The 27,160-nt window shown below is 40.3% G+C and overlaps 1 protein-coding gene across 2 annotated transcripts in view; it reads left to right on the top strand.

Annotated features, from left to right (window-relative positions):
- Window positions 1-26,924, top strand: part of gna11b (guanine nucleotide binding protein (G protein), alpha 11b (Gq class)) — a 31,836-nt gene extending 4,912 nt beyond the window's left edge. The window contains exons 2-7 of one of the 2 annotated variants that reach the window (XM_044143083.1): window positions 14,198-14,382; window positions 16,665-16,819; window positions 20,554-20,682; window positions 23,271-23,400; window positions 23,582-23,735; window positions 24,882-26,924. In XM_044143083.1, the coding sequence (XP_043999018.1) occupies window positions 14,198-14,382; window positions 16,665-16,819; window positions 20,554-20,682; window positions 23,271-23,400; window positions 23,582-23,735; window positions 24,882-25,072 (944 nt within the window). In that variant the 3' untranslated portion in view covers window positions 25,073-26,924. Of the gene's footprint in view, window positions 1-14,197; window positions 14,383-16,664; window positions 16,820-18,011; window positions 18,141-20,553; window positions 20,683-23,270; window positions 23,401-23,581; window positions 23,736-24,881 lie in introns of both variants that reach the window. The other variant, XM_044143084.1, reaches the window with a different exon arrangement.
- Window positions 26,925-27,160: the final 236 nt, after the last annotated feature.

Here is a 27,160-nt window from a genome sequence, read left to right as displayed (position 1 = left end):
TCCTTTGTTGCATCAGAGGGAATACTCTTGCCATTTATTTTATGTGTTTTATAGACCTAGAAATTGGGGGGCCGGGCGGGGAGCATTAGACAAAACTTTAAATTGGTATCGGCCAATAAAAGCCCTATCAGTGGACGTCTATTGTTTATCCATGAGCGTTGTTCTGAATGGACTTCCGTTCCATGCTACATTCATTAATTTTTCTTGTTATTTGTGCCGCTTCCGGCCTTTACATCTCTAATGTGAGAGCTCAAGATGGATTCACATACACTTAGAAACCTAATGGAGTCTGGAGGGTAGAAGAAGAAGAAGAAGAAAAAAAAAAAAAGAACCGCAGCAGCTTTGAGTTGCCTTCTACATGTTGCGTAACATTTGTATGACTAGAAAAGGGCTTTGGCTCCCTCACTTAGACCTTCCCGGGTGTCCAGTTTGTCACCGCTGCATTTCTTTTTATTGTTCGGTGAGCACGGCGTTGCACAGAGTTTACCCTTCTGGAGGACAAGGATTCTGATGGATTTGCCCCCTCGTCCTGGAGTCTAGCTGAGTAGGTTAGCTATTTTTATAGCTGGTGTGTGGGCAGGTGGGAGCTGCTGTTGAATAAGTTGAGCTCCACTGCATTGATTCATAGTTCTGTGGACACAGAAACATTTGGCCGCGATTTATCACAAATGCGCCCGTGTCCCTCTTTCCTTTCCTTTCCTTCAGCCGCTCGTCAAGCACCTTTTTGGATCGTCGAATGTGGGAAACTTGCTGGGGAGGCGGGAACGGGGGAGGCGGGGGACGCAGGTGTCCATTTTTAGGACAATTAGAATTATCTAGGTTGCATCCTTAGTTTCAAAACGTTTGCTCCCATTTCTCAGCCACCAAAAGCAGTCCTGGTTATCCGACATGTGTGTCTCCTTTATTTCCCCGCTGAATACCTCAGCTCAGTAAAGTAGGCCACACTAGAGCCATACCATTGATGGGGCACATTCTGCCTAATGTCGGACATTTCCACCACTGTGGCGCTCTCCTCTACCTCACTGCTGAGGTGAGAGGATCTGGAAAAGAGGTGTTTGCTTTTCTGCTGTGCTTTTGAAAGCTTGTGTGCCGCAATCGTTTTGGGTTTTTGCCAGACTGTCTGTGAGGGACTGATTTCAACACATCTGCGGGTTGGAACTACTGTGCCTGAGATTCTCATGATATGGGAAGGTGGAGGGGAAAAATACCAGGGTTTCTCGTTGTCACGTCAGAAACACAAAGATCTCACACAGACTAAATACTCATCTCAAAGACCGATTCCTATTATAGTTTAATCTCCAAGTTATTTTTGAGTAAAATGCCTGTTAAGTGTCTAGCATGATGATGTGTCAAGAGATTTACAGAATTAAAACGTATTTGCTGTCAAAGTGATAAATATCGTCCATATGGTGAAATTAATGCAAATAGTTTTTATAGGCACTGGATGTGAAAGCTTCTAGCTCAACACTATTTCTTTAAAACTCCTATTTTGGTATGAAAAAGGAAATAGTTCTCGAGTCGTTGTCCTGCTGTTGGGTAGTAGAGTTGGACTTGGACAACACTTGGTTACATAAAAACTCAAGAAACCTTTTTTTTTAAGTACTTGGTGGAAGAAAATATATGGGAGCATATTATTGATATTTCTATATTTTCTTAATGTCCTTTTCAAAGCACCATGTAAATATCCTGACCGACTAACCGTTAGTTGTTAATAACACCGAAGTCCATTCTACCAACGCCAAACAGTTATCTTATTTTAATTTTTATTTAATCCATTGCAGCGGTATTTGATCATTTCTCGGTGAAATCTTGACATTCTTAGGCTGGTCAAACAAGAACGGGATAATTTTACACTTAACAGATTCTTTACAGCACATTTTGAAATTTCTGAAATCTTTCTATACTTTATTTATCGGGTAGACAAGCACAAAAGATGACAGGAATCCCACAAAATATGGACTAGTCAAACCTGGACTTGGGTGACTCCACTCTGAGTCCAGATTGTGACACATTTATTCCCATGAAATTCGGGGTGGGAGGTTTCTAAGTTTTCCCAAAAGTATGCAAGATATCAATTGTTCATTGTTACGCCGCTACAGATCAAGTTTGGTGATTTTAGTATTTTATTTTAACCGTTTCTCCGTAATTGCTGGTCTGGAGTATTTCAGCCAACTGTGTGTTTTGTTTTTCAAGTACTTCATTAATAAAGGTGTAATGAAATTTGTGAAACCTTTGTTTCTAAAAACAGAGTATTAGTTTTCCTAAAAAATATTGCTAAAATCATATTTGACCTTGGGTTGGAAATGACATTGAAGTCTAGTAGCAGATTTCAAGTTAATGAAATCTGTGTTGTTTTTGCCAATAAGCCTAACAAATTATTCTCCTTTTAGTTAATCAACTATTGTTTAAAAACAGAATTACCTCTTTAGTGGATGGCGTTCTTTGGTTTCCATGTCACGATTGGAAATAATCCAGTTGCTGAAAACACAAACAGTCATATTTGTCTCATACGGTAGAGACGAACGTAACAACTTTCTTTCAGTTCAACCAGAAAAGGTTCTGGTCGCACCAGCACTTTCTATTGCGGCATTATTATTTTTTTCACTTTGAACTTTTTAAAACCTCCATATGCAACTTATTCCTAGAACCCACAACACTCGCGCTTTCTTTCCTGAAATGACCCACTCATCGATGCCACAGCCACACCAAGGGGTTGATGCCTCCATACTGTAATTCATCCCCTGCCCACGGCCACATCCAAACTCTCAATATTACTTTCTTTCTCTGGTGTTGTGCTTTGCTCTCTGCCTGTGTCTCCGAACGAACCCTGGTTTTGATGACAGGCAATAGAAGACATTTATCAAAGTGTCAGGGTGAAAGGCAGAGAGCAAGCAAGAGCTGCAATTAGTCACGGCGTAAGTGGATCGTTCAGTGTGACTTAAGTCTTGTTGGTGGATGCCTGGATAAGGACGTGTAAGGCAGGATTAGTCCGGGCTCTAATAGGCTTGGTTAAACACATCTGCTGCTCAGACGTTAAGATGTCACTGACTCCTATTATCCCCCCTCTGGCATTATTCAACCCTCCGTGGGTCGCCTCCTTCACGGACAATGTCTGTTTCCGAGTGTTTAACCACATGTGCCGCACTGAGACGATGTTTATAGCTGTGAATCTGCTCTGTTGTCGGCGCCCACCCTTCAAGATGCTGCCCTGACCGCTGCATCGATCGGGTTTCGGCGTCTTGCCCAAGGGAAATGAGACCGGTGACCCCTTCCACTTTAGACTTGCCGTAACAAGCCACGGAGCCGTCGTCAGGTGTGTTCGACTGCACTGGAGTTGAACATTGATAACAATCGCCTTCTTGGGTAAATCTTGAGGTTTTCTGTGTTTACACTACTCAGCAAATTCAGCACACGTACAGGAGATACAGTTTGTTGTTCATTTCAGCTGATCTTGCAAGAATGTTCCCGACAGCTTAATCTAGTTAAGTATGCACAGTCTGTGCATAATGTGTTACAGCTGACAGTAGCACTTGCGCAATAATTTCATTTATTAATGACGGGGTAAAGCTAAAATTTTTAATAAGTACCTGTTTGCTGATAATTCATATCCTATTACAAAAATGGTGGCTGTAAATGAATAGTACTTCAGTTCTGGATTCACTTTGTTGACTTATTAGTACATCAAAATAGAGGAGAGTCTATTTTGGACCTTATTTTGGAGGCTGAAACTGTCAATGGAGTTTTATCAACTTATTAAAATGTTAAAAAAAAAGGATAAGACTACATTTAATTTTTTATATAGGGAAATATTAGAAATAATTTGTATTTTTGAAACTAAAACAAAGGCTTCCTAAATATCAAACCTTTTTAAACTATCTATTGTGTGTCTACATTAAATACAGTTCAGATTTTGACCCAATTAGAAATGCACAAATCAGAGATTAACAGCCAGCTTCTAATATTGGCGTGTTTTGTAAAACTTTTTAAAACTGTGTTTTACCGGTTTGAAACAAAGCAGAGAAATTACTAGTTGTTCTTTGCCAATCAGAGACAGTTTGTCTCTAATTTCAGAAATCCATGTAATTTACCTGCAGTGCTGCAATCCAGACCCGTACCGCCTCTTTGCATGTAATTCAACACTTGAACATTTAAGAATTATTTCTACAATTCAGCAAGCTTCATATTATTATAAAAATTATAAGTCAAATCCATCCAGTTTTAGCATTAAACATGATGGTACACCAAAAAAACCAAACAAACAAGCGAAGCAGTGTAGTGACTAATTAAACATTCAATTTATGATCCCGCATAATCAAAAGGGCTTTTATTTTGATAAGCAGGAAGTATCTGTGTAGTAATTCAGTCGTCTTAACAACGGGAAAATAATTTTTCTGAATTATGTTTTGTTGGCTGCACAGTGGCGCAGTTGGTAGAGCTGTTGCCTTGCAGCAAGAAGGTCCTGGGTTCGATTCCCGGCCCGGGGTCTTTCTGCATGGAGTTTGCATGTTCTCCCTGTGCATGGTGGGTTCTCTCCGGGTTCTCTGTGTTGCCCTGCGACAGACTGGCGACCTGTCCAGGGTGAACCCCGCCTCTCGACCAGGACGTAGCTGGAGATTGGCACCAGCAACCCTCCTGACCCCATTAGGGACAAAGGGTGAACAGAAAATGGATGGATGGCTGTTTTGTTGATATTATTCTGAAATCACATGGAGTAATATCTTAATAGTGTTTATTGTGGGCAGTATTGATGTGGTGAGTAGCATGAAGCTAAAGCTAACATGGACAGATTATGAGCCATTAATAGTCCATGTTCTATGAATGTCCCTGGATGATAAATCAAACGCACCTTTTCAGTGTGTTGAGAAAAAGCAAAAGAAACATTTGCAGCAGGTTACCTGCCTGTGCTTTGGTCTGCAGCTCTCTAGCTTGTTTCCCCTCCATTTTATTTAAGATAATAAGATTGTTTAAGAGACTGGAGACCAAGTCAAGTCGAAAGGTTTTTTTTTCTTCTCTCTTCTTTGTAACTTAAAGGTGTATTAAGTCCCAATCTGAGTGACAAAATGACTTTCCTCTAAAATTCATTTAGCTTGGTTTACTTATTAGCGAGGTTAGCGTCACAAGTTGTGAACACTGACCTGGTTTTCAAATGCCTAAAGTTGCATAGTTACGGTGCATTTAGTGATCAGAAAAAGATCTGGTTTGAGTTTCCAACCAGCTAACCAGCAGTCTGGGTGAGTCGAACTGGAAATCGACCTGCAGATTTTTCTGTGCATGTGAAGTTGGACATCTGCAGAATGTGAAGAATGGAGTTTGCACAATCAACACAAGCAAAAAGCTTGATCCAATTCAGTCTTTCTATTTTTCTCATTTTATAGAAACGGTAACTACTCAAAAATTTAAGTTGTGCATCGCTAACTGTTACCTCAGGGCACAAGAGTGAAATTCCTTTGACAGACCTGTCTGTCAAATTCCCAAAACCTCTAAAGGTTTAAATATTTTTCCAGAGTTGACGGATTCCTTAAGTATTTTTTAAGCTGATAAAACCATTGCAGCTGCGTATATTGAGATATTGTCTCTGTCTTGAGTGAAGCAGTGCCTGCAGTCTGGCTGCTTGTCACGGAGTGCCATATCAGGCCACATCAGACAAAATCCTGCTCCACAGAGCAGTAATTTGCCTCTACTTGGTCAAAACACAGCGAGCCAGAAGCTGCGGCCTTTGGGTAGATGGACTGCTGGAGCTGTCGGGAAGGTGAGATGCTTGGGCAAAAACCTTTTGAGGTTCGGCTTCTCGTAAAGCTCAGTTAGTGACCCGGTGTTGGCTTCTCATCTGCGTGTTTTTGTTTTTTTGTTTTTTTTTTTAACCTGCAACGTATTACATTTAAACATGGATGCTGATAGAAAGGGATGTTTTGTGATCGAAGGCACCGCGTTGCTCAAACATTGACTCAGATTACATATTTTAATGCTCTGTTTTTATTGTTGCATGTGATCCTCCTTGTTGCCCTGGTTAAAATGTGTTTTAGAGGAACAGTCTGGTTGAACCAGGAAGAGGATCGGATTGTAGGCTGACTTTTTTTCTTTCTTTTTCGCTGAACTCGCTACTCTTGCCAAGCGGTCTTATTTTGATCATATATGGCCAACGGGGGGGATGTTCTAACTCTTCTGCTCACTGATTGTGTGTGTGTGTGTGTGTGTGTGTGTGTGTGTGTGTGTACAGAGCTGCTAATGCCAGTGGATCTGGAGCCCTGCACATGGTTGGGTATTGCAGAGCTCTTTACATGGTCGGAACCAGCTCTATGCTATGGAGAGATAATTGTCATAAGTGGGTGAATAAATGTGTCTGTAAAGATCCTGAAAGTGTTTTCAAAGTAACCTCACCAACTGGTTGTGTCATTAAGAAATGATTTTGGCGTTTAATTTTTGTCTGGCAGTGATATTTATGTTTTGGACTGGGCGATCCAGAGTCCCAACTTGGATCTGACAGAATCTGCAGAGTTGGCTAAAGATAAGACGGGATGCCTTGGAAAAATGCAGGAAGCTGGTCTGTTAGAAAACGGGTCTAACTGGTTTAAAGCCAAAGATTTTTCCATTGGTTATAAACAGGCTGTACATTTATTGCAACATTCCATTTTTTTAATAATCTGGAAGAAAAAAAACATTGGGTATTTTTTTAAAATTGATGCTACCTTTACATATTTTTTTCTTTTTCATATTTAGGACGACGTTTGTCTCATTGTTTTTTTTTTTTTTATTTAATCAGAACTAAACTTCTTGGCACTTTAATCTTAAACCAAGTGCAGCAGCAGCCATTTTATGTTATTCCTAATAAAAAAAAAAAAAATTACGACTTTAATGAAAAGGCATAAAAAAGCATCATGGTCTTTACAACTGACTGTGCGCAGTAGAATATTGCTACACTGGAAGTCCAGAAATCTAAATGCAAGTTTGTTGAAATCAGTTGCAGCTTTTGCAGAGAACACTAAACTTTTTCTCACATATTTGTTTAGATTTTATGTAAATGTAAATTTTTTGGGTGCATCCGTCTTCCAATTCACTCTGACCAGCTTTCCTGTATTACGTTACCACAGCATGATACTGCCATTACCAGCTTCCACTGTGGAGAAAAATGTTTAACACCAATTTTGTACACGACTTGCGGCAAACTTCATATGGGACTGTTGCTTTCTACCAGCAATAGCTTTTCTATTGCCAAAATTTCTAAAATCTGGATCTGTGGAGTTCGGATGTAAAAGTTGAGATTTTGCCATCTAAGGAGTGGCTTTTGGTAAAAACTCAAGATATTGTTTTATAACCTAACCTTTTTTTTAATCTTCTCAACAACTTTCCCCCTGACGTGACGTTCTTCGTGATGTTGATCGCTTGCTAGCGTTCTCTAGTTAACCTCTCAGGTTTTCACCTCTCAGGTTTTCACAGATCAGCTAATAATTGGTGGTTGTAATGCGACTAAATTTGAAAAAGTTAATGGGTGTGAATACTTTTCCAAGACGACATATTTGAATGCATGAATGTGTATGGGTTTGTTTTTTTTTTACTTTCCGAGTAAAAAAACTTACCCGTAGATGTTTGAAAACCATCTACGGGTGCCTGGGAGGTTCAAATTCACCATGTTAAAGCTGGAGTCGAATTTCACATCTCTCTCTGTCGTTCAGTGGCTTCTTGGAAAGTTTATTGCTTCCCATCACTTTGGAAACGGAGGCTCTACGCACCAACTTAGAAATATTAGAGTCAGGTTTGCACAAGCAGACACGTTGGTCCAGGTTTGCTCCAATCAGGTGACACGAGGATTCATCTGTTTCCTGTTTTTGCTCTAGGGGCGGGTGATGTGGACTTAAAGATTAATCACGGTACATTCTGGTGCTATTGTGATATTGATAAAAGTGACGATAAGATCTATTTATCACTTCTTTTCTTTAGGTATTTGTATCATACCCCACAAACCCAAATGCTGCTTTTGAAAAACCCATTTATAACGCACTTCTTTATGCGACACCAGTCACACCAACCGCACTCAATATTTTTTATTTTATTGATGTCTGTTGTCACTTTTGTTGAGCAAGCAGTGAAGAAAATAGTAAAACTAACAATCCCAACAAAAAGGACAGTTTTGGAGGATTTCTCAAATTTATTTATGGGAATTTAAAATCGAAAATCTGATTGCGACAAGAAATTTATCCCGATAAACGATACGATAAATACCCACCCCTATTTTGAATGCTAGATTTGTTTTTGCTTTTAGAAACTTGAGCAATTTAAGGCGTAGCTGCCCCTAATGAGGTATGCAGGTAAAACACGCCCTCTGAATCCTGCTTTTTGCTCACCCACTCCCACTAAACTAGAACGACACTCGCTGGCTTGGCAGACAAGACGATCCTGAGGTGATTCAATCCAAGTGTGTTGGCTTCTGATACGTATGTTTGTGTGTGGCACAAGCTCCAACATGCATCTTCGATTTACAGTTCTGACACACACACACAAATGCAAACATCCGCGCGCGCAGATCTTTCAGCAGCTGCAGAGCCGTCCACACAAAGCAGCACACCCGGACAGCGATAAAAACACAGCAGGCTCTGACGGCAAGCGGCGACGGTTCTTTTCCTGCTTCGCTACGTGTGCAGGTTTGTTGTTTTTGGTGCGGTCTGCACGGCCTGGGTCATGACTGAGGAGAAGTGGGCCATCGCAGCGGAGGTAACATCCATGCCTTGAGGTTGACCTCAGAGTCTTTGTGTGGTACATTTAGTCAGGCAGGTGGCGTCTTGTGGGGCTTCAGGCTGTCTTGGCTCAGACTCCTCTCGCTGTGTGTCATAAAGAGGCCACTTTCACTTTCCTCAATGGTTTAAAGATTGGGACCCACGCTGCATTTTGGTTAGCCCTCTTCTTCCTCTGACTCACACGGTGATTTTTCCAGGGTGCTGACAGAAATGCCAACACGTGCTCAAGCCCAGTTTCGAGGTTTGTTAGCACTTTCACCTCTGCCGTGTCGATGCAAATCCGTTCCCCCTCGCTGAGATTGAATTGTCATTTGTCCTACTGAGTGGACAGTTCATAACCTGAGATAAGCCACCACTATTTGCATGCGGGTTTCCCATGATGATCTTTGGTGCATAGAGAGAGTTTGCAGGTATTGCAGGCCAATGCCAGGTAAGCATTGTAGGGGTGTAATGAGATCGCATGATATTAACTCGCCACGAGATTTCTCATCAGTGAAATCTGCTTTATGTGGGATTATCCAGTTGCTGTACCATATGACAGAACTGTTTAGTTATAGTCACATTCTTAAAACTACTAACTTATTGGAGTAGTAGTCACTTTACATTAAAACGAAATGGTTAAAATCAGTCGCAGTTGACCCCTGTCTATATTTTTCTTTGGCACACAACACCAAATTTACAGAAAAGTCCATTTTTCTTTTCGCTTTTGTTCTTTTTTGGGCTTGTAGAGCATCTTCTGAAGGTAGAGTAAGGTGGCCATATACGAAGGCCATCATAGAAGCCGCTGTTTCCAGTTCTAGTTTTGGCCCGACAACCTTTCACTGTCAAATACAGGCCACTAGAGCCAATTTAAAAGAAAAGAAAAGAAAAAATTAATAAAATACCCAAAAGACTACAGATTGACTACAGTGTAACTGTAGGCAGCCAGTCCAGAATCTCTACCTTCTGCCTTGGTGCTGATTGACTAAATCGTCTAAAGATGAGATGAAGAAGAGCGTGAATGTTAGCTTCTGTAGTAGTACTAAGACCATTTCCACTCTGTATTGATCCATGTTAAAATATGAAAATAAAAAACTAATTTTCAGTATTGTTTCGGTTCATAATTTGTGGAAACTAAACAGAATCTAAGGGTTAATTATACTAAAATCTCACCGTGGAAAAGTGTGAAATTTAGAAATTTAAAATGTTGAAACTCTGACCTTAAACACACCGCTTCTAGCGACAAAATCGGCCAAGATATGAAGGAAGGATTTGTCAAACTATGATTCATCCTTGGATAGCTTGACGGCGCCACGTTCATCTGTTCGATAATTAAACGTATTGTGAGCGTCGTCCTGGAAGGAGACTGGTTCTGTGTACCGGAGATGGACCTGTGCTGCTGAGAAACTGTGGAAATGATTTGGCAATCCTTTCCGACCTTGAACAGGAAAAATGTAGTCTAATTTGGTATCGACGTTGACATTTTTCCTCTTCATTTAAAAAAACAAATCAAAGTAATTTGGCTGTTGTTGCTGTCGTTGAGAACAATGACGGGTGGAGTGTGAAAAACGAAGAAGCAGTAACAAATTAAATCACAAATTTTTGAAATTTTTTTTTCCAGGCCTAGAAATTATTATTTTTTAAATTAAAGTTACAAAAGCTTTTTTCTCCCACACAATATTTAAATGGAATATGAAACGTAAATCTAAAACATAAGAATACCATCCTATCTTTTTTGAAAGGCCGATCAGTAAAAATTGCACCTTTTTTTGTTTTGTTTGTTTTTCTTTAAATGTGGAGTTGCATTAACCACCAAGGTTGCCATTTAAAGTTTTTGCAATTTTTCCAATCGATGGCCACGCAAAGCAATCAACAACTTATCTGTGGTTGATACAGCCAGAAAAACCTCTCATTAGATTGACTTTAAAGCTTAGGAATGGTACAATGAAAACATTTATTGAGTTAACCTCTCTGTATTCCTGGGGCCTAAACGTCACACCTGTAGTATATGAGGTGTGTGTGTGTGTGTGTGTGTGTGTGAGGTAAAAAAGTTTCTCCAGATATCAACTCATCTAAAACTGCTGTATTTCTGCCACTGTGCGAGCTCTACCAGGTATTATTCGTTATGTAAAGACTTATGAAATGGTAGAGGGTCCAGGTGTTCAGAACCTGCTCCATCATGGATTACTGTAATGCAGTTCTACTTTGACCAACTCCTTGACATTTGGGTACTTGGAGCGAATGATAATAGAAACCTTTGCTTTCGTCCACGTCTATGTGATTCAGGAAACGCTGCAGCTTCGCAAAAGACTGGTGTTGGTGTGTGGGCTGTGCTATGTACCTTGCACTGTTGCATTGGGACATAATCTCAGCTCTCTCTCTCTCTCTCTCCTTTTTATTTTTTTTCCCCTCTCTTCCCTCACACTCCTGGCTGCTCGGAACAGAAGGCGTTATCAAGCCAAAGTAGTGTTTGAGCTATTAAAAGGTGACCTCCTTTTTCTGGGTCATCACCAAAAAAGAATGGATTGATTCTAGTTATGAGTATCCAAAATTCTTGACAGAGAGGGATGAGAATGGAGAGGCATATTTCTTGCCTTGGGGAGGTTAGGAGGGGTTGAGATGAAATGGAGCAGGAGGTTGAGGGGTGGGGGGTGGATTTGTAAGGGTAGCGAGTTGGTAAGGGCATGGAAGTGGTTGCGGCTGGCGCGGCGCGGGGAGAAAACCGGGAAGACAGAGGCGCGCAGTGTGCTCTCTGGTCAAAGGGGGACACGACGTTTACGAGAACGCTGCGGAGGGAGATCTTGTGACGGGGTCACGAGAAATAAATCAGACAGTAAGTTGAGGAGGGATCTTGTTGCTCGTCTACAGAAGCAGGATGCAGCAAATGCCACACTCTGTATTTGACTTTTTTTCTATATATTTTTTTTCCCCTTCATGTTTGGTTTGCAGTAGTAATAAACGTCAGTAGTTGGCATTTACTGCAGTGCATTGATTGTTGGAGGAGGAGGAGGAGGAGGAGGAGTGACTTGCTGCTACAGAAAGGGACTCGGAGGCCCAACTTTTGAGTTTTAGGGGATAGAAAGTACGTATTCGAACATGGATACCGCTGATCTCAGTGCTGCCCCTCCCCTCCTTTTAACATCTCATTGGATTGTAACTCAGGCCCATTCTTCTTCTTCTTCTTCTTCTTCTTGTTCTCTGTGGTGCACCAGAAGACGAAGAGCACAGAGCGAGCCTGAGGGGCTCTCGGTTATATTTGCTGTCTGCAACGAAAGAGAGGAGAGAGTAGGGGCGGATGGGAGGGGTTTAAAAAAAGAAGCAAAAAAAAAAAAAACAGGAACGAAAAAGCGAGGAAGACAGAGGAGGGGTTGCTATAGTAACAGAAATATGGCTGCTCTTCAAAAACCTTGAATGTAGGTGGTGGTGAGATAAGTGTGTGTGTGTGTTTTTTTCTTTTTTCCCCAACCTTGTTTTCTCTCAGTTTTGCAGTTATTATGGATGTGCTGGAACCTTTCTGATCTCAGTAAGGACTGAAATGCCATCAGCTTGACTTTTATTTTTATTTTTTCTTCATTATTTGTATTATTTAAATGGCCCCATGGTGGCGTTTCCAGGCAAAATGTAGAGCATGGGGGCTGATAAATCTTGAACGGCTTAAACCCGTTTTTCTAAAAAAAACAAAAACAAAAAAAAAACAAAACACCACTTGTTTGTTTTACAACCAGATATGGTGGATAAAAATGTAGATTTTAGGAGAGATTATTCGAGAAATGCAACCTCTGCTGTCACCTTTTTAGGCAGAGGTAGCTCAGTGTTGGATCCAGGAAATGAGGCTAGCTGTCTTAATTATCATAATCCAGTTAGCTCTCGGTTTCCACTCATGTCTTCCTCCTAGAAGTATTTTTTAATTTGGTCATTTACCAAAGTGTAGGACTACTTCCTGACATCAGACAAGGGTGCTTTGACATATTTGTCATCATAAACGGGATTAATCAACTTGGCATTTAGCAGAAGGAATTTCCTAAAAACTAAATCTGACTAGATTGGACATTTTAAAGAAGAGTCTGTTTGTTGCTGCCTATTTGTGCCGTTCACTGAGTATCTTTTTGGTATGAGTGAACAGAATAGCAACAATTAGTTTTATCGCTGCTGTAATAATATCATATATATTGACTGTTGTTGTTTGATACAAAGATAAAATATAGATTAAGCTGTTGGCTAACTAAAACCCATGCTGCTAATTGGTCTTTGAAAATAAAGTGACCAATAATAACCCACACCATGATTCTGCCACCACCATATTCTCTTTCACTTGCTATTTTTACACCCTGAAGTATTTACACTTGAATTCTTCCTCTCTCACAATTAATAATAATAATAATAATAAACATTAATTTCCTTCTTTTAGCGACCAGGACAGGAAGCGCTGCGCTATTTTATGCTAACAGCCGGAGATCTCTGGCACTGCTTCTGGTATCTCTTTGAAAGGATTTTGAACCGTAGATATCATCTGACGGAATATTTCAGTGGTTTTGAAACTGTAACTTATTAAAACTCTGTTGGACCTTGCCACTGGTAGCTGGCCCACGCCTTCCTTCATGCAATAGATTGCAGCAATAGCAGCACCTCTGCAAAACGTTTGATATTCTAATAACTTCATATCCACAGTGCTGAAATAAATAAATATATTTTATGTCCCAGGGAGAAAATAACAGTTGTATAGTTGAGATAAAAAATTATTAATATTTCTGAATATCTCATTGGTTAAAAGGCATTCTTAAATTTGACCGAAATGTGTTTCTTTCCTGACTGGAGGTGAAAATTAACATTTTGAACATTTTGAATTTGTGGTGTGGGCACAACATTAGGGTGATGGGAAGGAAGCTGTCCGACCTCAAAGACACAAAGTTTATCAACCAAATTAAAAGTAGAAACATGCAAAAAAAAAAATAAAAATGTCAGCATTTTTAAAAAGTATTGTCATGTTTTTTTTATTGTTTGTTTTTTTAAAAAATGTAAAATAAATGCTTGATGCAGCTCTTACTGAGAGGTGCTTCTCATTGAACCTTTCATGTCCTAAATTTAAAACATTATATTTCCCTCTGGACTCTTGGCCAGGGTGACGGAAGAAATGCTGAAAACAAGACTTTAAATTTCTGACCCATCAAACAATAGATGTTGGAAATTTGATCCAAATCAAACAGAACCTTTGTTGTTTTTTAATTGGTGAGTGCAGATTATGAGGAGAGTTGATGTTGTAATATAGATCATCTCAGCTTTCCTTGTTTTCTAATTGAATATTTAGTGACCATTACATAATATTCTAACAGTTAACTCTTTACTTATATCAATTAACTGGAATTCTGAAACATTTGGTTACATTTCTAGAGAAACCAATTCACTTCCGGTCTCTGCTTTCATTTCTGATCCACTTGTGCCTCCCTGGTAACTTTGCTTTTTGTCTTTGTTTTGTTCCGCGTTGTGTTCAGGTACGGGAGAAAGTGGCAAGAGCACCTTCATCAAGCAGATGAGGATCATCCATGGAGCCGGCTACTCGGATGAAGACAAGCGGGGCTTCATCCGGCTTGTTTACCAGAACATCTTCACCTCCATGCAGGCCATGATCCGCGCCACCGAGAACCTCAAGATCCCGTACAAATATGAACAGAACCGGGTAAATGCTGGCCCGAAGGAAACAACGGGAAAATTTCAATGTTTGGTTATTTCTTTTAATTACTTTCATCCATCCATCCATCCATTTTCTGTTCACCCTTTGTCCCTAATGGGGTCGGGAGGGTTGCTGGTTCCAATCTCCAGCTACGTTCCGGGCGAGAGGCGGGGTTCACCCTGGACAGGTCGCCAGTCTGTCGCAGGGCAACACAGAAACATACAAGACAAACAACCATTCACACACACACTCACACCTAGGGAGAATTTAGAGAGACCAATTAACCTGACAGTCATGTTTTTGGACTGTGGGAGGAAGCCGGAGAACCCGGAGAGAACCCACCATGCACAGGGAGAACATGCAAACTCCATGCAGAAAGACCCCGGGCCGGGAATCGAACCCAGGACCTTCTTGGTCCTAAAATATTTTTAAAATGTAGGTACAAAATAGACCATAAAACAACGTATCTTGTCCTGATTAACCGTCAAACTATGACGTGTTTACAGAAGTAACTGCTATGGCAAACTAAAGCCATTTATGAGTTGCTTAAGTAAAAACATGAAGTAATACAGCAGCTTAATGAAAGCCAACTTTAAAATAAATTAAATGAAGCTTACCGTAATTTTTGATTAAATAAAACTCATGAAACAAAACTTTCGCAGGTAGGACGTGTAAGTAGTTATAAGAAATCTGCTGAGTAAGCAATATGTGACATAGCATCGATGTGCGCCAGCGCATTTCTACAAGGTAGCACCAGATAAACATGGCTGACTAATAATCCAGAAATAAATATCAAGCTTGGAAATTTAATATCGTAACGGGACTGAATGTTATGTTTTTAATGTAATCTTTGCTCGTCTTGAGGAGCGCAGGCGGTTGCCACGGTAACAGGTGTGCTTAAACTACAAAGACAGAGAGAGAGAGTAAAAAGGTACGAGTGGTTTTGAGTTGATCACCTGTTCGGGTTATTTTACCTTTATTTACAGCTGCCGTATTTTCTAAACGTTGGACTAATTACCTCATTCACTTGTGAGTATACATCATTCACAACAAACATCAAATAGAACAAATATATTTATTAAAATTTTAACAAACAAATGGCTTCTACCGTGATAATTCTGTGAAATTAAATTAATAATATCCCAGCTTCAGAAGATTAGCCTTTACCTTTACAGAGCTCTTTGGTTTCTCCTATCAGTCTGTAACTTCTCATATTGAGGTCCTCAAACCAAATTTCAGATCTACCATAACTGACTGACACCTGCTGGGCTCAGGTTTGCAACCAGATTGTGACTGAGAAACCAGTAACCTCCTCCCAGTTGATGACATGAACTTGTTAGTTCCTCTGTCCATTGTAGTAGCTGATATATTGTGAAAATCCGGTAGAAATGATGCACTAATAGAGTCATGTTTACATAGAAACAATGCGCCACAAGGCTTTGCTTGTGAGACTTGCGTATATTATAAACCCTTACAAAATGTGTTCACAGCGACAAACCTTTTATTTAAAACTCAATCAAATAGCATTTTTTCTGAATGTAATCTGCGTGGGTAGACAGCATGTTTTAGGTCTTACCTTGAACCAACTTCTGGCACTGAAAGTTATGCTAAAATCCGTCTGGCGAAAATATATTTGGAGGACATAGACCTGGTGGGTGGTTAGATTTTTCCTGCTTGGTCCAGGCAGACAGTGTGGAAGGTTTTATAAGCGGTTCCTACGCAGTCTTGAAATGTGTGGAATTGGATTTTGTCTTTTTCTGTGGATAATAAAAAAAAAACTGAGCATATAGAAAAGTTCAAATTTTGAGACTTGATTTCCCTTTATTGTATATCAAAATGCATATCTAGTTTTTACAAATTTATTTTATGCACTCTTAAAAAATATTGCAAGGTTTCTTTCTTTCTTTCTTTTTTTCTTTTTGAAACGTCCAGTCCTTGTATTAGATGTAAAAGAGTCCCAAGTTCTGTATATTTTTAATGATCCAATTGTGTTTAGATGTTAAAAAAAAAAAGGTAAAGTAGCCCTACAAGAGTCCAAAGTCAACCATTTGTTGGGGGAAACAGAATTCTTGTCCTCAAGTGTCCATCGCAACATAAAAACTGAATAATTTGCGTCTGGACACTGGAAAGATATGGGACTCTTAAATGAGAAATGTGTAGGAGCAATGTTTCATATAGCAAAACGTCAGTTCAAATTTAATAAAATACACTTTTTTTATTTACTTTGTTGACTTTCTTAATGTCCTCTTTTAATCCTAGTCTCTTTGTTTTCACACGTGTCTTTCCAGGCCAACGCCATGGTTGTGAAGGAAGTGGATATTGAGAAGATCAATGGGTTTGATCAGCACTATGTCGTAGCTATTAAAAGCCTGTGGGCTGATCCGGGAATCCAGGAGGCCTACGACCGTCGCAGAGAATACCAGCTCTCCGATTCCACTAAATAGTACGTGTGCTCATCTGTCTGTGTGAATGTGCATTGATGCATGTGCTTTAAAATTCAGTCACTTCAAGTGCAGTGTTGTGATTGTGTTCATTTCGTTCACCGGTGAAGTTCTGGATGCTTCAGTGTTTGTCTTTCTTGACAGCGAAACATTTTCTCCCAACAGGAGCTGAAGATTGTAAAACTGTGCAGGATTTTACACGTAGAGCTAGAAGTGCTCACAATGAGCATGGTTGGTTTGGACTTCCTTAAAATGCAGTTTGTAAATTATTACAGTAAAGTTGTTTACTTGTGCGCGGACAAAATTCGTAGAAAAAGTTGTTGGCACATAATTTCTGCTGTGAATCTCATAAGATTGAATGACGAGTGTCTCGGCTGCTTTCTGTGCAACAGCTGACATATTGGCTCACAAAAGGTCGTGATTAAGGGGAAAAGAAAGGCTTTGTGTGATATTGGATTTGAATCTATTTAAGTTTTGCGGTCTTGTATTCTAAAAACTAAAAGTTAATCCTAAAAATCATGATTTGGGGTTTGAAGAGAACTAAAAATCTTTTCCAAATTTAAAACGACAATAATTAAAGGAAGTCTGCCAGCAACTTAAGGGGATCAGCTGTGCCTCTAATAGTTGAGCCTTTTCTACCCAATTTCAGAAACCCAATATTTACTTAAGAGTTAAAGTAAAGGAAGCAGAATACCTCCCAAGTAGACTAAATCTGCCTAGTGACCAAACCCAAGAAAGATTTTTTTATTTTCTCCAAATGTACAATGTTTGTAAGGCACAGAGGCTGGACAGAAAACTCTGAATCGAGCTCATTGGTTCTCTGTAATATACCAATCCACATCTTCTGCTTATTTTACTCAATTTTACTAAATAATTAGAGATAAATGTATATATATTTATGATTCTACATTTAAGGGTTTAAGTTTCTGAACCGTAGCACTCGGTGTACTGCAGTGTAAACTTGCGCTGGATGTGACCCCAGGGTGCCAACCAGGGGGAATTGAGTCACTTTATAGTGCCCCCTGGTTGTGGTTTAGCTGTATTACATCTGATTTCATATTCAGTTTGGTTCCAATGTGTGTTTGCATCTTAAATGTTTTGTTTTTTTCTCTGTTGGTGTGAGAAAGTATATGAGTCAGTCATCATATTTGTCTTCATTTCACAGTTATCCACACTGTTCATGTATATCTCCAGTTATCTTAGCGATATAGACCGTGTGACTGCAGAGGGATACGTTCCCACCCAGCAGGATGTGCTGAGGGTCCGTGTTCCCACCACGGGTATAATAGAGTACCCCTTTGACCTGGAGAACGTCATCTTCAGGTACCCCCAAAAGCACCAGGACTGCAGCATCACCCGGGCTTGACAACATAAACCACTGATGGGAATCAGAGTAGAGACGAGAAAGCTGAAAGAGCTGACGCTTATTCTGCTCTCACAGTCAAAAACGAGAACATTGCAAGTACGCAGAGATGCACCGGTGAGACTTTTGTGGCCAATATCAAAACTTTGGGATTTTTCACCTGCTAATGTTGGTTAATTCTGAAATCTGAAATTTTTCCTGCGTCATCAATTATGTGTATTAGGACCAGAAGTGACATCACTTCCTATAAGCCAGGAGTCAGTCTAATAAAACAGGAGTCGTGTTTTATTGCTACGACAGTAGAATAAAACACGTTGAACTGTCTCTCGTATTGTGTATCGGCGGTTTGCGGGGCTAGCGTTATAGAAACGGGAGTGTGTGTGTGTGTGTGTGTGTATATTTTAGGAAATTGGATGCTTACCTCAAGCGAATGACTTCCAAAAGGCTGCCAACGTTTCCAAATACATGACAGATGGCGGTGCGAACACTCAAAAGGATAAATGGAGCGACTTCACTGCGCTCTGTTCTGCTTTCCTGTTTTCTGCTGAAATTCTGAATGTCCTGAAAGTCTGAAAATCAGTGAATGTTGTCACCGCTCAATTTGCATAATTAACAGTGTCCATGCAAATGTAATGCACCCTGCGGGAGAGGAATGATGTGATAGTCGAGATTAAAAGGGAATATTAGCTCACCATAAAAATGTTTACAACTACAATTTTTTTTTCTGTAGAACCTTGTGTATATTTTAATAACTTTTTTTCAATCCATTTCCTGTAAAAGCCGGATCTAGAAGTTGGTAGCTTAAATATCTACTAAATATTTGAGGAGGGAATTTTTGTCAAGACTTTATTTCCAAGTTACTTGCCATATGTCAATTTGCAGTTGACAGGTTTTGATTTCAGCTTTTTACAGGCAAATGGGAACAAACGGTCTTGTATGTCTAACTCAGAGGTTTTCTTCCTCAGTGAAGGCTTCAACACTGAAGAGTGTCACCAGCTGCGTTTCCACTACGCAAAGCCTTTTCCCATATTCCGCTGATGTCTCCGAAACACAATTTCGCATTAGTGGTGTTTCTATTTAATAAGAAATGCAATTAAAATCAAAGGTGTATAAGCTTGTACACTTGGTAAGCCATTAAAAATTGTGGCAGTGATGGATGTAAACACTCTAGAGAGATTCATATTTCAGCCTGCTGCTCATCATCAGCCATCAGAGGAGACATCTACGTTTTACTCAGGCATTGAACATCAAGGCCCTCATACTTGGGCGTGGCTGCTCATTGTCCAGTTCCCACAAATAAGTGTGTTGCTGTATACAAGCTCACATGATTCAAATAAGTGCTTTTATTGCGGTTTTGCAAAAATCACCAATTTTGATTCTGTGGAAAAATCCCTTTAATCGTAATGCAAAGTATTTTTCTTGACAAACATTACTGTGTTTCCTCTAAACAGATTCATTTTCTTCACTCCAATTTGCACAATTTTGAGGTTAGCAGACCTTAAAACACCTGATGCGTTCAAAAGATCAGATTTGAGTGTCCCGACCTGCCAGACCCCACTTGGGTTTAATCAAAACATGAAATCGTCCGTTTCCGGCCACCAGCCGTTTCCTCGGTGCATCTCCTTCTGTACGACTTCGCAACACTAATCCAAAATCTGTGAAGCGACTCCAGGTTATAGATTGGACCAAACCAAGTTGTCTTATGGATGTGGGTGGTAGCTGATGCAGTTAATCTGATTAGAGATCAGTGGTTTGTGTTTAGAATGGTGTTGGCCTGAGGCCAGACCTCGCTGCACTGAAGCGTGTAGGGAGCAGCCACGAAATCCCAGATAAAGACGGATTGGACAGGGATATCAAGGGTTCCACAGGAAATCACAATGTGTGGAATTGAAGTACAAAAAAACCTCATAAATTGACATCAAACTGACACATTTCCTGTCCCTTTTTTGCATGGATCTCGTTTCCATACATGCCCAGTCCTTCTTTATGTGGCCCAAACGCTGCTGCAGTCACTGACACCATCTCACCGTCTGAGCCATAACCCATCAGTAACTTGACTCCAGATTTTGTTTTTCTTAAAAAGCTGCTGCTAGTGCTGCTGAACTTTGGGCATATTCTTGGTTTCTGGAAAAAGTACTGCTGGAAGAGTGGCACAGACTAACACTCCTTTGTTTCTGTGATGTGGTCTTTTTTTTTTTTCCTGTGAAGCTTTTTCTACAGGACTGATCAGCGCTTTCCTGGAATTGTAGCGGTTTGCGATAATTGCCTGTCACGCTTTATGTAACTGTTTTCCTGTCTGTCTTTTTTTTTTTTCTCCCTCTTTTTTTTTGTTTTGTTTTTTTTCCTCCCGTTTCCTGATTGGCCTTCTCGTAGTTATCTTTCGGATCTGGATCGTATTGCCGATCCCAACTATCTTCCCACTCAGCAGGATGTACTCAGAGTGCGCATCCCCACTACAGGAATCATAGAGTACCCCTTCGACTTGCAAAGCATCATTTTCAGGTAGAAAGAGGCCCGACCTCAAGTGGGTTTTATTTTTTCCGTCATATTCCATATAATCATTTGATTTTATTTTTTCTTCCTGTTGGCCCTTTAAAGCCATCTTTCATCCATCTCCATTAATAAAAAAACCCAAAACATTTTGTCTATGTCCCACTCCTATCCTGTGCTTTTCTAAATGCTTCCATGCGATCATGAAAGTGAAGTCCTTGCTAATTTAGTGTCACCTGCTGCCACCAAGAAGAATCCTACAGTGCACATAAAACACAACAGCGAATGAACACAAAGTCCTACATTCTGCCACCCGCTCTTTCTAAATGGGTCGCCTCCTCTTTCTCTCTCTTTCGTTTTTTTCTTTTCCTCCTCTCTTTTCCTCCCCGGCCGTCATAAGAAACGAGGTCGTCCTCTCTGCTGTGGAGGAATGTTATTTTGGGCAGCAGGTCCTGCAGGGCCTATATTGGCCCTGGGTCTCTGTGGACCACAGTGGACTGGGCCACCACCAGAGGGCGCCGATGCACCTGCGAATCAGGAGGAGCACAGACTCACAAAGGGAAACGTCTAATTGCGATGCAGGCTTTTATTTTATTTTTTTCTGCATTAGCGGATTCCTGAAGGATCCGACTGGATCTTTACTTTATTTTTTGTTTTTTCCTTTTTTTACAAAATTAGGGTTCATTAAAAATGAGCAGTGGGTGACACTGTTTAGGGGAGGCATTGGGAAACCTGAAAAAACAACCTCATGTTTTCTGTGTGCATGGCAGTGATCAGCCGCTTGCTTTCTCGAAATCATCCTTTCCTCCATACCTCTGGCTCCCTCTTTCTTTCACCAGACTACTAACTCTCCCTGTCCTCTGTCTGTCCTCCATCCTTCCCGTGTCCCACTTTTCGGCTCCTCTTGCCACATCTTTTACTCTCACTTTTCATTTCCATGCATGTCCTGAAACTTGACAATTGTTGTTGTGGGAAAAGTTGACAAACCTGGTTTGAAACTGAATCACCTTGATGTTCAAATTCCCAAGAGGTCATGCGAACCTGCATACATATAAGATATTCATATAAGATTTAACTCTAGTGTACGGACCTGAAGGAATGCCGCTCATTTTAAGAAACCAAAATAACACTATGAAACGTCCAGCTATGTTTCAATGATTAAGCTGTATTTTGATTAACTAAATAAGAATACCAAAGAGTTGGTATGCAATCCCCTGAAAAGTAGTAGCCTCCTTACAGATTTATTTATTTTGTCCTCTGAAAAGATTTTAGAATCAAACATAACCTTAGTAAAGACACTTACTTCATGACAATAGAAATTACATCAATAAATGGCTAGAAAGAAACTTCAAGAACCAAAACGAAGGGCTTGGACCGGCCTGGTCACAGTTTAGATATTCATCTGACTGGTAGTTTTCCACAGACACATGAAATACTTATTCCCCGTGACTCATGCAGACACACATGCACAAATATGCAAGTAATCTAAATGGTTGAAGGTCATGCAAGCACATGTTTAGTAAAGTCAACACACTTAAGATGCCTGCGTTAGATATCTGCTTTGTAGAGCAAATCTGCCCTGCCAGATACAGACAGACGGTACGTCTGAGAGGCCAAAGGCAGAACCCGTTAGAAAAAAAAAGAAAACGTATCACCAGTTATTGGAAACGGTTGATGGTCGTTGCTGTCACCAAGCCAGTCGTTAGGTTTAGAGGTCACTTGCTGTTTTCCAAGTTGCCACAGTATTTGTACTTATTCATGTTATTGTATTTGTATGATATTGAAATGTGAAACAGTTTGATTCCCTGCAGATTGAGTAGTGCAGTTTTACCTCAAAGCAACAGCGTATTATCACTTGAAACGTAGCTGTGAAATGTAGATTCTGTGAGATGAACGACATTCCTTTAACGCAGACTGGAAATTGTTGTTAAATCTTACTTTTTGGGTGCAGCTCTGTAAGGAAATCTGCATTACATTTTAACACTCATCAGGGTCAGATTGTTGAAATTCGATAACATTTTGTCAAGAGTTTGAATCCATCTGGTGCATTTGTCTACATCACTGTAAAGAGAATAAAATTCAACAGAGTAAAAAATGTTTGTTTTTGTACGAGGCGTGCATTTTATTTAAGTTTAACGCTGAAAATACTGCCAAGGTGCAATAAATGTAATATGAGAATATGAAGGGAAAATGAAGCATTTTTCCCCCCCCATCTGATTTTATGTTTTATGGGGAGAAAGAACATCAGCCAAACATCTAGAGAGAGTCAAAAAGGAAAAAACAATTAATATGTCTTTAAATGGAAAAGCCAAAATCTTGCTCAGATAGAAAAGTCCCCAGGGCCTCATTATGACGATTGATCTGTCTACCTGTTGATTTGGTGTGTTTATGTCCTCTCATGGCACCAAATGCACTGCGATGGATTCAAAACTGTCGTCTGCACAACAGAAATATTCCTTCTGAAATAGTTTCTTCCGACTTGCCTGAGCGCTCTCAGCCTGAAGTCTTAAAAATAAATACTATTACATTTGAGCCTCACGAGCCTCTAATTGCGACAAATTTCTCTGACGTGTCGTCCCTCCTCCTCGTCTTACCGCCAGGATGGTGGATGTCGGGGGTCAGAGGTCAGAGCGGAGGAAGTGGATCCACTGCTTTGAGAATGTCACCTCCATCATGTTTCTTGTGGCTCTGAGTGAGTACGACCAGGTCCTGGTGGAGTCCGACAACGAGGTAAGCGAGGAAGAATAAGCTGGTTGCTTTTGTTAGCCTTTCTGAACTTAAACGGAAGATCAAACTTTGAATGCGTTTTAAGTCGTCATTGCTCGGCCCTTGTGGAGTTCTGTTTGTTTATTCTTCTCGTAAAAATTGTGACGGTTTTGAGTCTTTTGATCCCTTTTTCTCTCCGTGTCAGAACCGCATGGAGGAGAGCAAGGCTCTGTTCAGGACGATCATCACCTATCCCTGGTTTCAAAACTCTTCAGTCATCCTCTTCCTCAACAAGAAGGATCTCCTAGAGGAGAAGATCACTTATTCCCACTTGGTGGACTACTTCCCTGAATTTGATGGTGCGTCAATATTTCAGACCAAAATAACAACAAAAGTGTCTCCCAAAAGACCTGACTGAACAATGGTTTTAACGACCTCGCAAATATGGAAAACTGCCGTCGGTGAGATGGAAATGTCAATGCTTCCATGCTGATTTGTCTCAAATAAGTTAAATAAGCAAGCCATTTCCAAGCCACAGTGAGCCAGTCGTACTGAACCTTTAAATCCTGTAAGGTTTCGATTTATAAGATGCCACAGCTTATGTGCTAAATGAGTCTTGGTGCAATTTGGAGGAGTGTCCTACTCACCAAAGCCTTGAGTAAGGGGCTTTTTTTAAATGCAGATTTTGCATTGGAAAGCTATTAGTCGTGGGCAGTAAGGCTTTACAAACACATTTCTATAAATTGTTTGGCGTTCTAACAAACCTGCATGGGTGTTTCAAACCTTGACGTTTTCTGCAAATTGGCAAAGATCTAACCTGAACTTGACTCCATCCATCCAACTGTGATCAGCTTCTTTCTCCCTCCTGCAGAAAAGCATCCACATAGTACCATGTTTAAGGTGGTTCCAGGCGTTGTGCAGTGTTGAAATTCTTCCACAAATAGCATTTCGTGTAGCCCATTATGTTCAAATTTGGTCTAATTGCACCAAAACACTTTTTACATGTTTTGAGGCCATTACACGTTAAGATGGAACGTTTTCTAGCTCGTCTTTGCATCCTTAAAAAGTCTTACATTTATGTATCTAAAATTAGGGCCTCAAAATGTCTTAAATTGATTTTAAAAAAATGTAAGTTGGCCTTAAATACATTAATCACAGGTCTTAAATTTTGTTGTGGAAGGACTATTTAATCTCGTGTGTAGTGGGTTTTTTTTTTGTGTGACTTTTCTATCAGGCAAACATTTTAGTCGCCTGGAAGTGGTTGCAGCTGCTGCTAACTAGCTGCTAAAATACTGTTGTTAGTTTTTTTTTTGTGTCCATCGTGGGTAAAGTGTAAATTAATTGGTGGATGGACAATGTTTACAATGACAATTAAGAAAAAGATACATTTCTCTCCACTTCACACCCTGATTTGATCAGAAATAGGACTGAAAGAGGAGATTTATCTTAAGCAGTCACCTTGTGTGTTCATGAAAACAAAACTTTACCCATCCCTCCCTCTCCAGGTCCCCAGAGAGACGCCCAGGCAGCGCGGGAGTTCATCCTCAAAATGTTTGTGGACTTGAACCCAGACAGCGACAAGATCATCTACTCCCACTTCACCTGTGCCACGGACACTGAGAACATCCGCTTTGTGTTTGCGGCCGTCAAGGACACCATCCTACAGCTCAACCTGAAAGAGTACAACCTGGTGTGAGAGGGGTGGGGACGGTGCTGACGATGCACTTCTCCCCCCTCACCCATTGCACAAAGCGCACCCCTCTTCGGAAACGTGCCGTCAACCCCACACGCATCGCACAGCGCAGCACTCCGGCTCTCACACACTCATTCACACACAAACAGAACTGTTGCTTTTTTTAATTTTAAATTTAAAAATGTCCTTTTTCCCTGCCCAGTACGGTGTGTATTTCCAGGTCCTCCCACCTTGAATCGTGCCCCTTCTTTCACCAAAGCCGCTCCGTCCTTCTCCTCCTTCTCTCGGCAGCTTGTCGCGTCAGTCTTCGGCCCTCACACAGCTGCTCCGTGTGTCAGAGCTCGTCATACAGACCTTTCAGACGGGCTCTGCGGCGGCGACCGGAAGGGATTTTTTTTTTTTCTTTGGCATTTGTATTTGGGGCAGTTTTCATTGGCAATGAATTTTGGTGGAGAAAAAAACAAAACAACAAAAAGAAAACGGTAATCTTCGGGCCCCGCAGTGTTTGACCCCGTCTCCTTTCCTGCCAGTGTGGAAGGCACTGACTGACTTATCTGGTGATATCATCTGAGAACCAGCAGTGCTGAACACAGACATGCTCCAGAGCGACGCGGTCCGGATGTGAGGTCGCGCACCAAACAAAGGGACGGACTGGAGGATTCTGTCATCGCCTCGCATCTATGAATGTACCCCAGGTGTGAGCATCGCAGTCGCGAAAAAAGAGAAATGTATATTATGAATTTAATGCATATTTAAAATCTGTTGCTGATTTTTTTTTTTTTTTTTTTAGCAGATTTTTACTGATTTAAGCACTAACACTACACAGGCTGAGTCAAGCGGGCATGAAAGCAGAAAGCGTATAAAACAAATTTTGCTAAATTTTTAAAAAAGCAACTTATTTGACATAAGTATCCTTTGGAGATATGATTTTTATTTTTTTTTTAAGTTTAAGTTAATCACACGCTTCCCTCCTCCAAAATGTATTCTGTATGAATTTACAGGGACAATCTTCCACATGACGCAGCACGCGAAACCGCTCCCCCAGTACAAAACACTACGTAGTCTCGCAGCGGGGCGAAGGACCCCGCTTTGGAAAGTTTTTGCTCTCATTCACGGAGTTGACCTGCGAGTGGCTAAATCGGCCCGGAAACGCAACGTGTCCGACGACGTCACACTTCCTGACGCGACGCGGCCATCACTGGCGTCAGGACGTTCTTCTTGTATTTTGTTTTTATGTTGAGCAATTAAATTAAGGGGAAAGGTAGGAAGATGCGCCTTTCACAGAAAATACTCTGAAGTCTGCAAATCTTTGTGTATATTTGTAAATACATATACACAAAACTCTTCTGTACAAAACAAGTGCTCTGTGGTACACCATCTTTGGTTTTGGAAAAGAAAAAAAAGGAAGAAAAAAAAAAAGACTTTCTTTAGCATACAGTTTTCTCCTATGAATTTATGGTAGTATTGATACTGTGATTATGAATTATGTTCACTTGATTAATAGAACTTCAAAGAGCCGCACGGTGTTGAGGAAATGAAGTGGGGTGGGAGGGGGAGTCGGAGAAAAAGAGCCTCTGAACGCCACACTACTGCAACAGCTCTGTGTTCAGAGTAAAACTAACTAGGGCTGGTTCAACTAAAAAGAAAAAAAAATCTTCACGGTTAAGGTGAAAGGATGATATTGAGAGTAATTAAAGATTTTTTTATTTATATAATTTATGGACCAGGATGAAGGTGTTGATAATTTGACTGCTCGTGTTTCTGTCATGTTAAAGGGCTCCTCTTCTCATGGCAGAGCCTAACTTGAGTCTGAACTGCTGTTAAAAAAACAAACTAAAAAAAATAACAAAACGACTAAAAAAAAAACTTTAAAAAAATAAATAAAACCCCGAATGTCTGGTATAGTAAGAACTTTATCTCTGCTTTCTATTTCTTATAGACATTTCCAGATGTACTTGCCATTACATTTCCATCCATTATAATGCTGTTTGTTTGGGGTTTTTTTCTTATATCTTAGGGAGCCCTCACATGTTTCTTTTTTTTTTTTTTCATATTTTTTAATGACAATTTTTTTTTTTTCCGTTGGGTTAT

Source organism: Gambusia affinis, linkage group LG16 (assembly GCF_019740435.1).
Source record: "Gambusia affinis linkage group LG16, SWU_Gaff_1.0, whole genome shotgun sequence".
Lineage (NCBI taxonomy): Eukaryota > Metazoa > Chordata > Actinopteri > Cyprinodontiformes > Poeciliidae > Gambusia > Gambusia affinis.
Note: the sequence above shows the minus strand (reverse complement) of the source record. Positions and strands in the feature narration are given on the sequence as shown.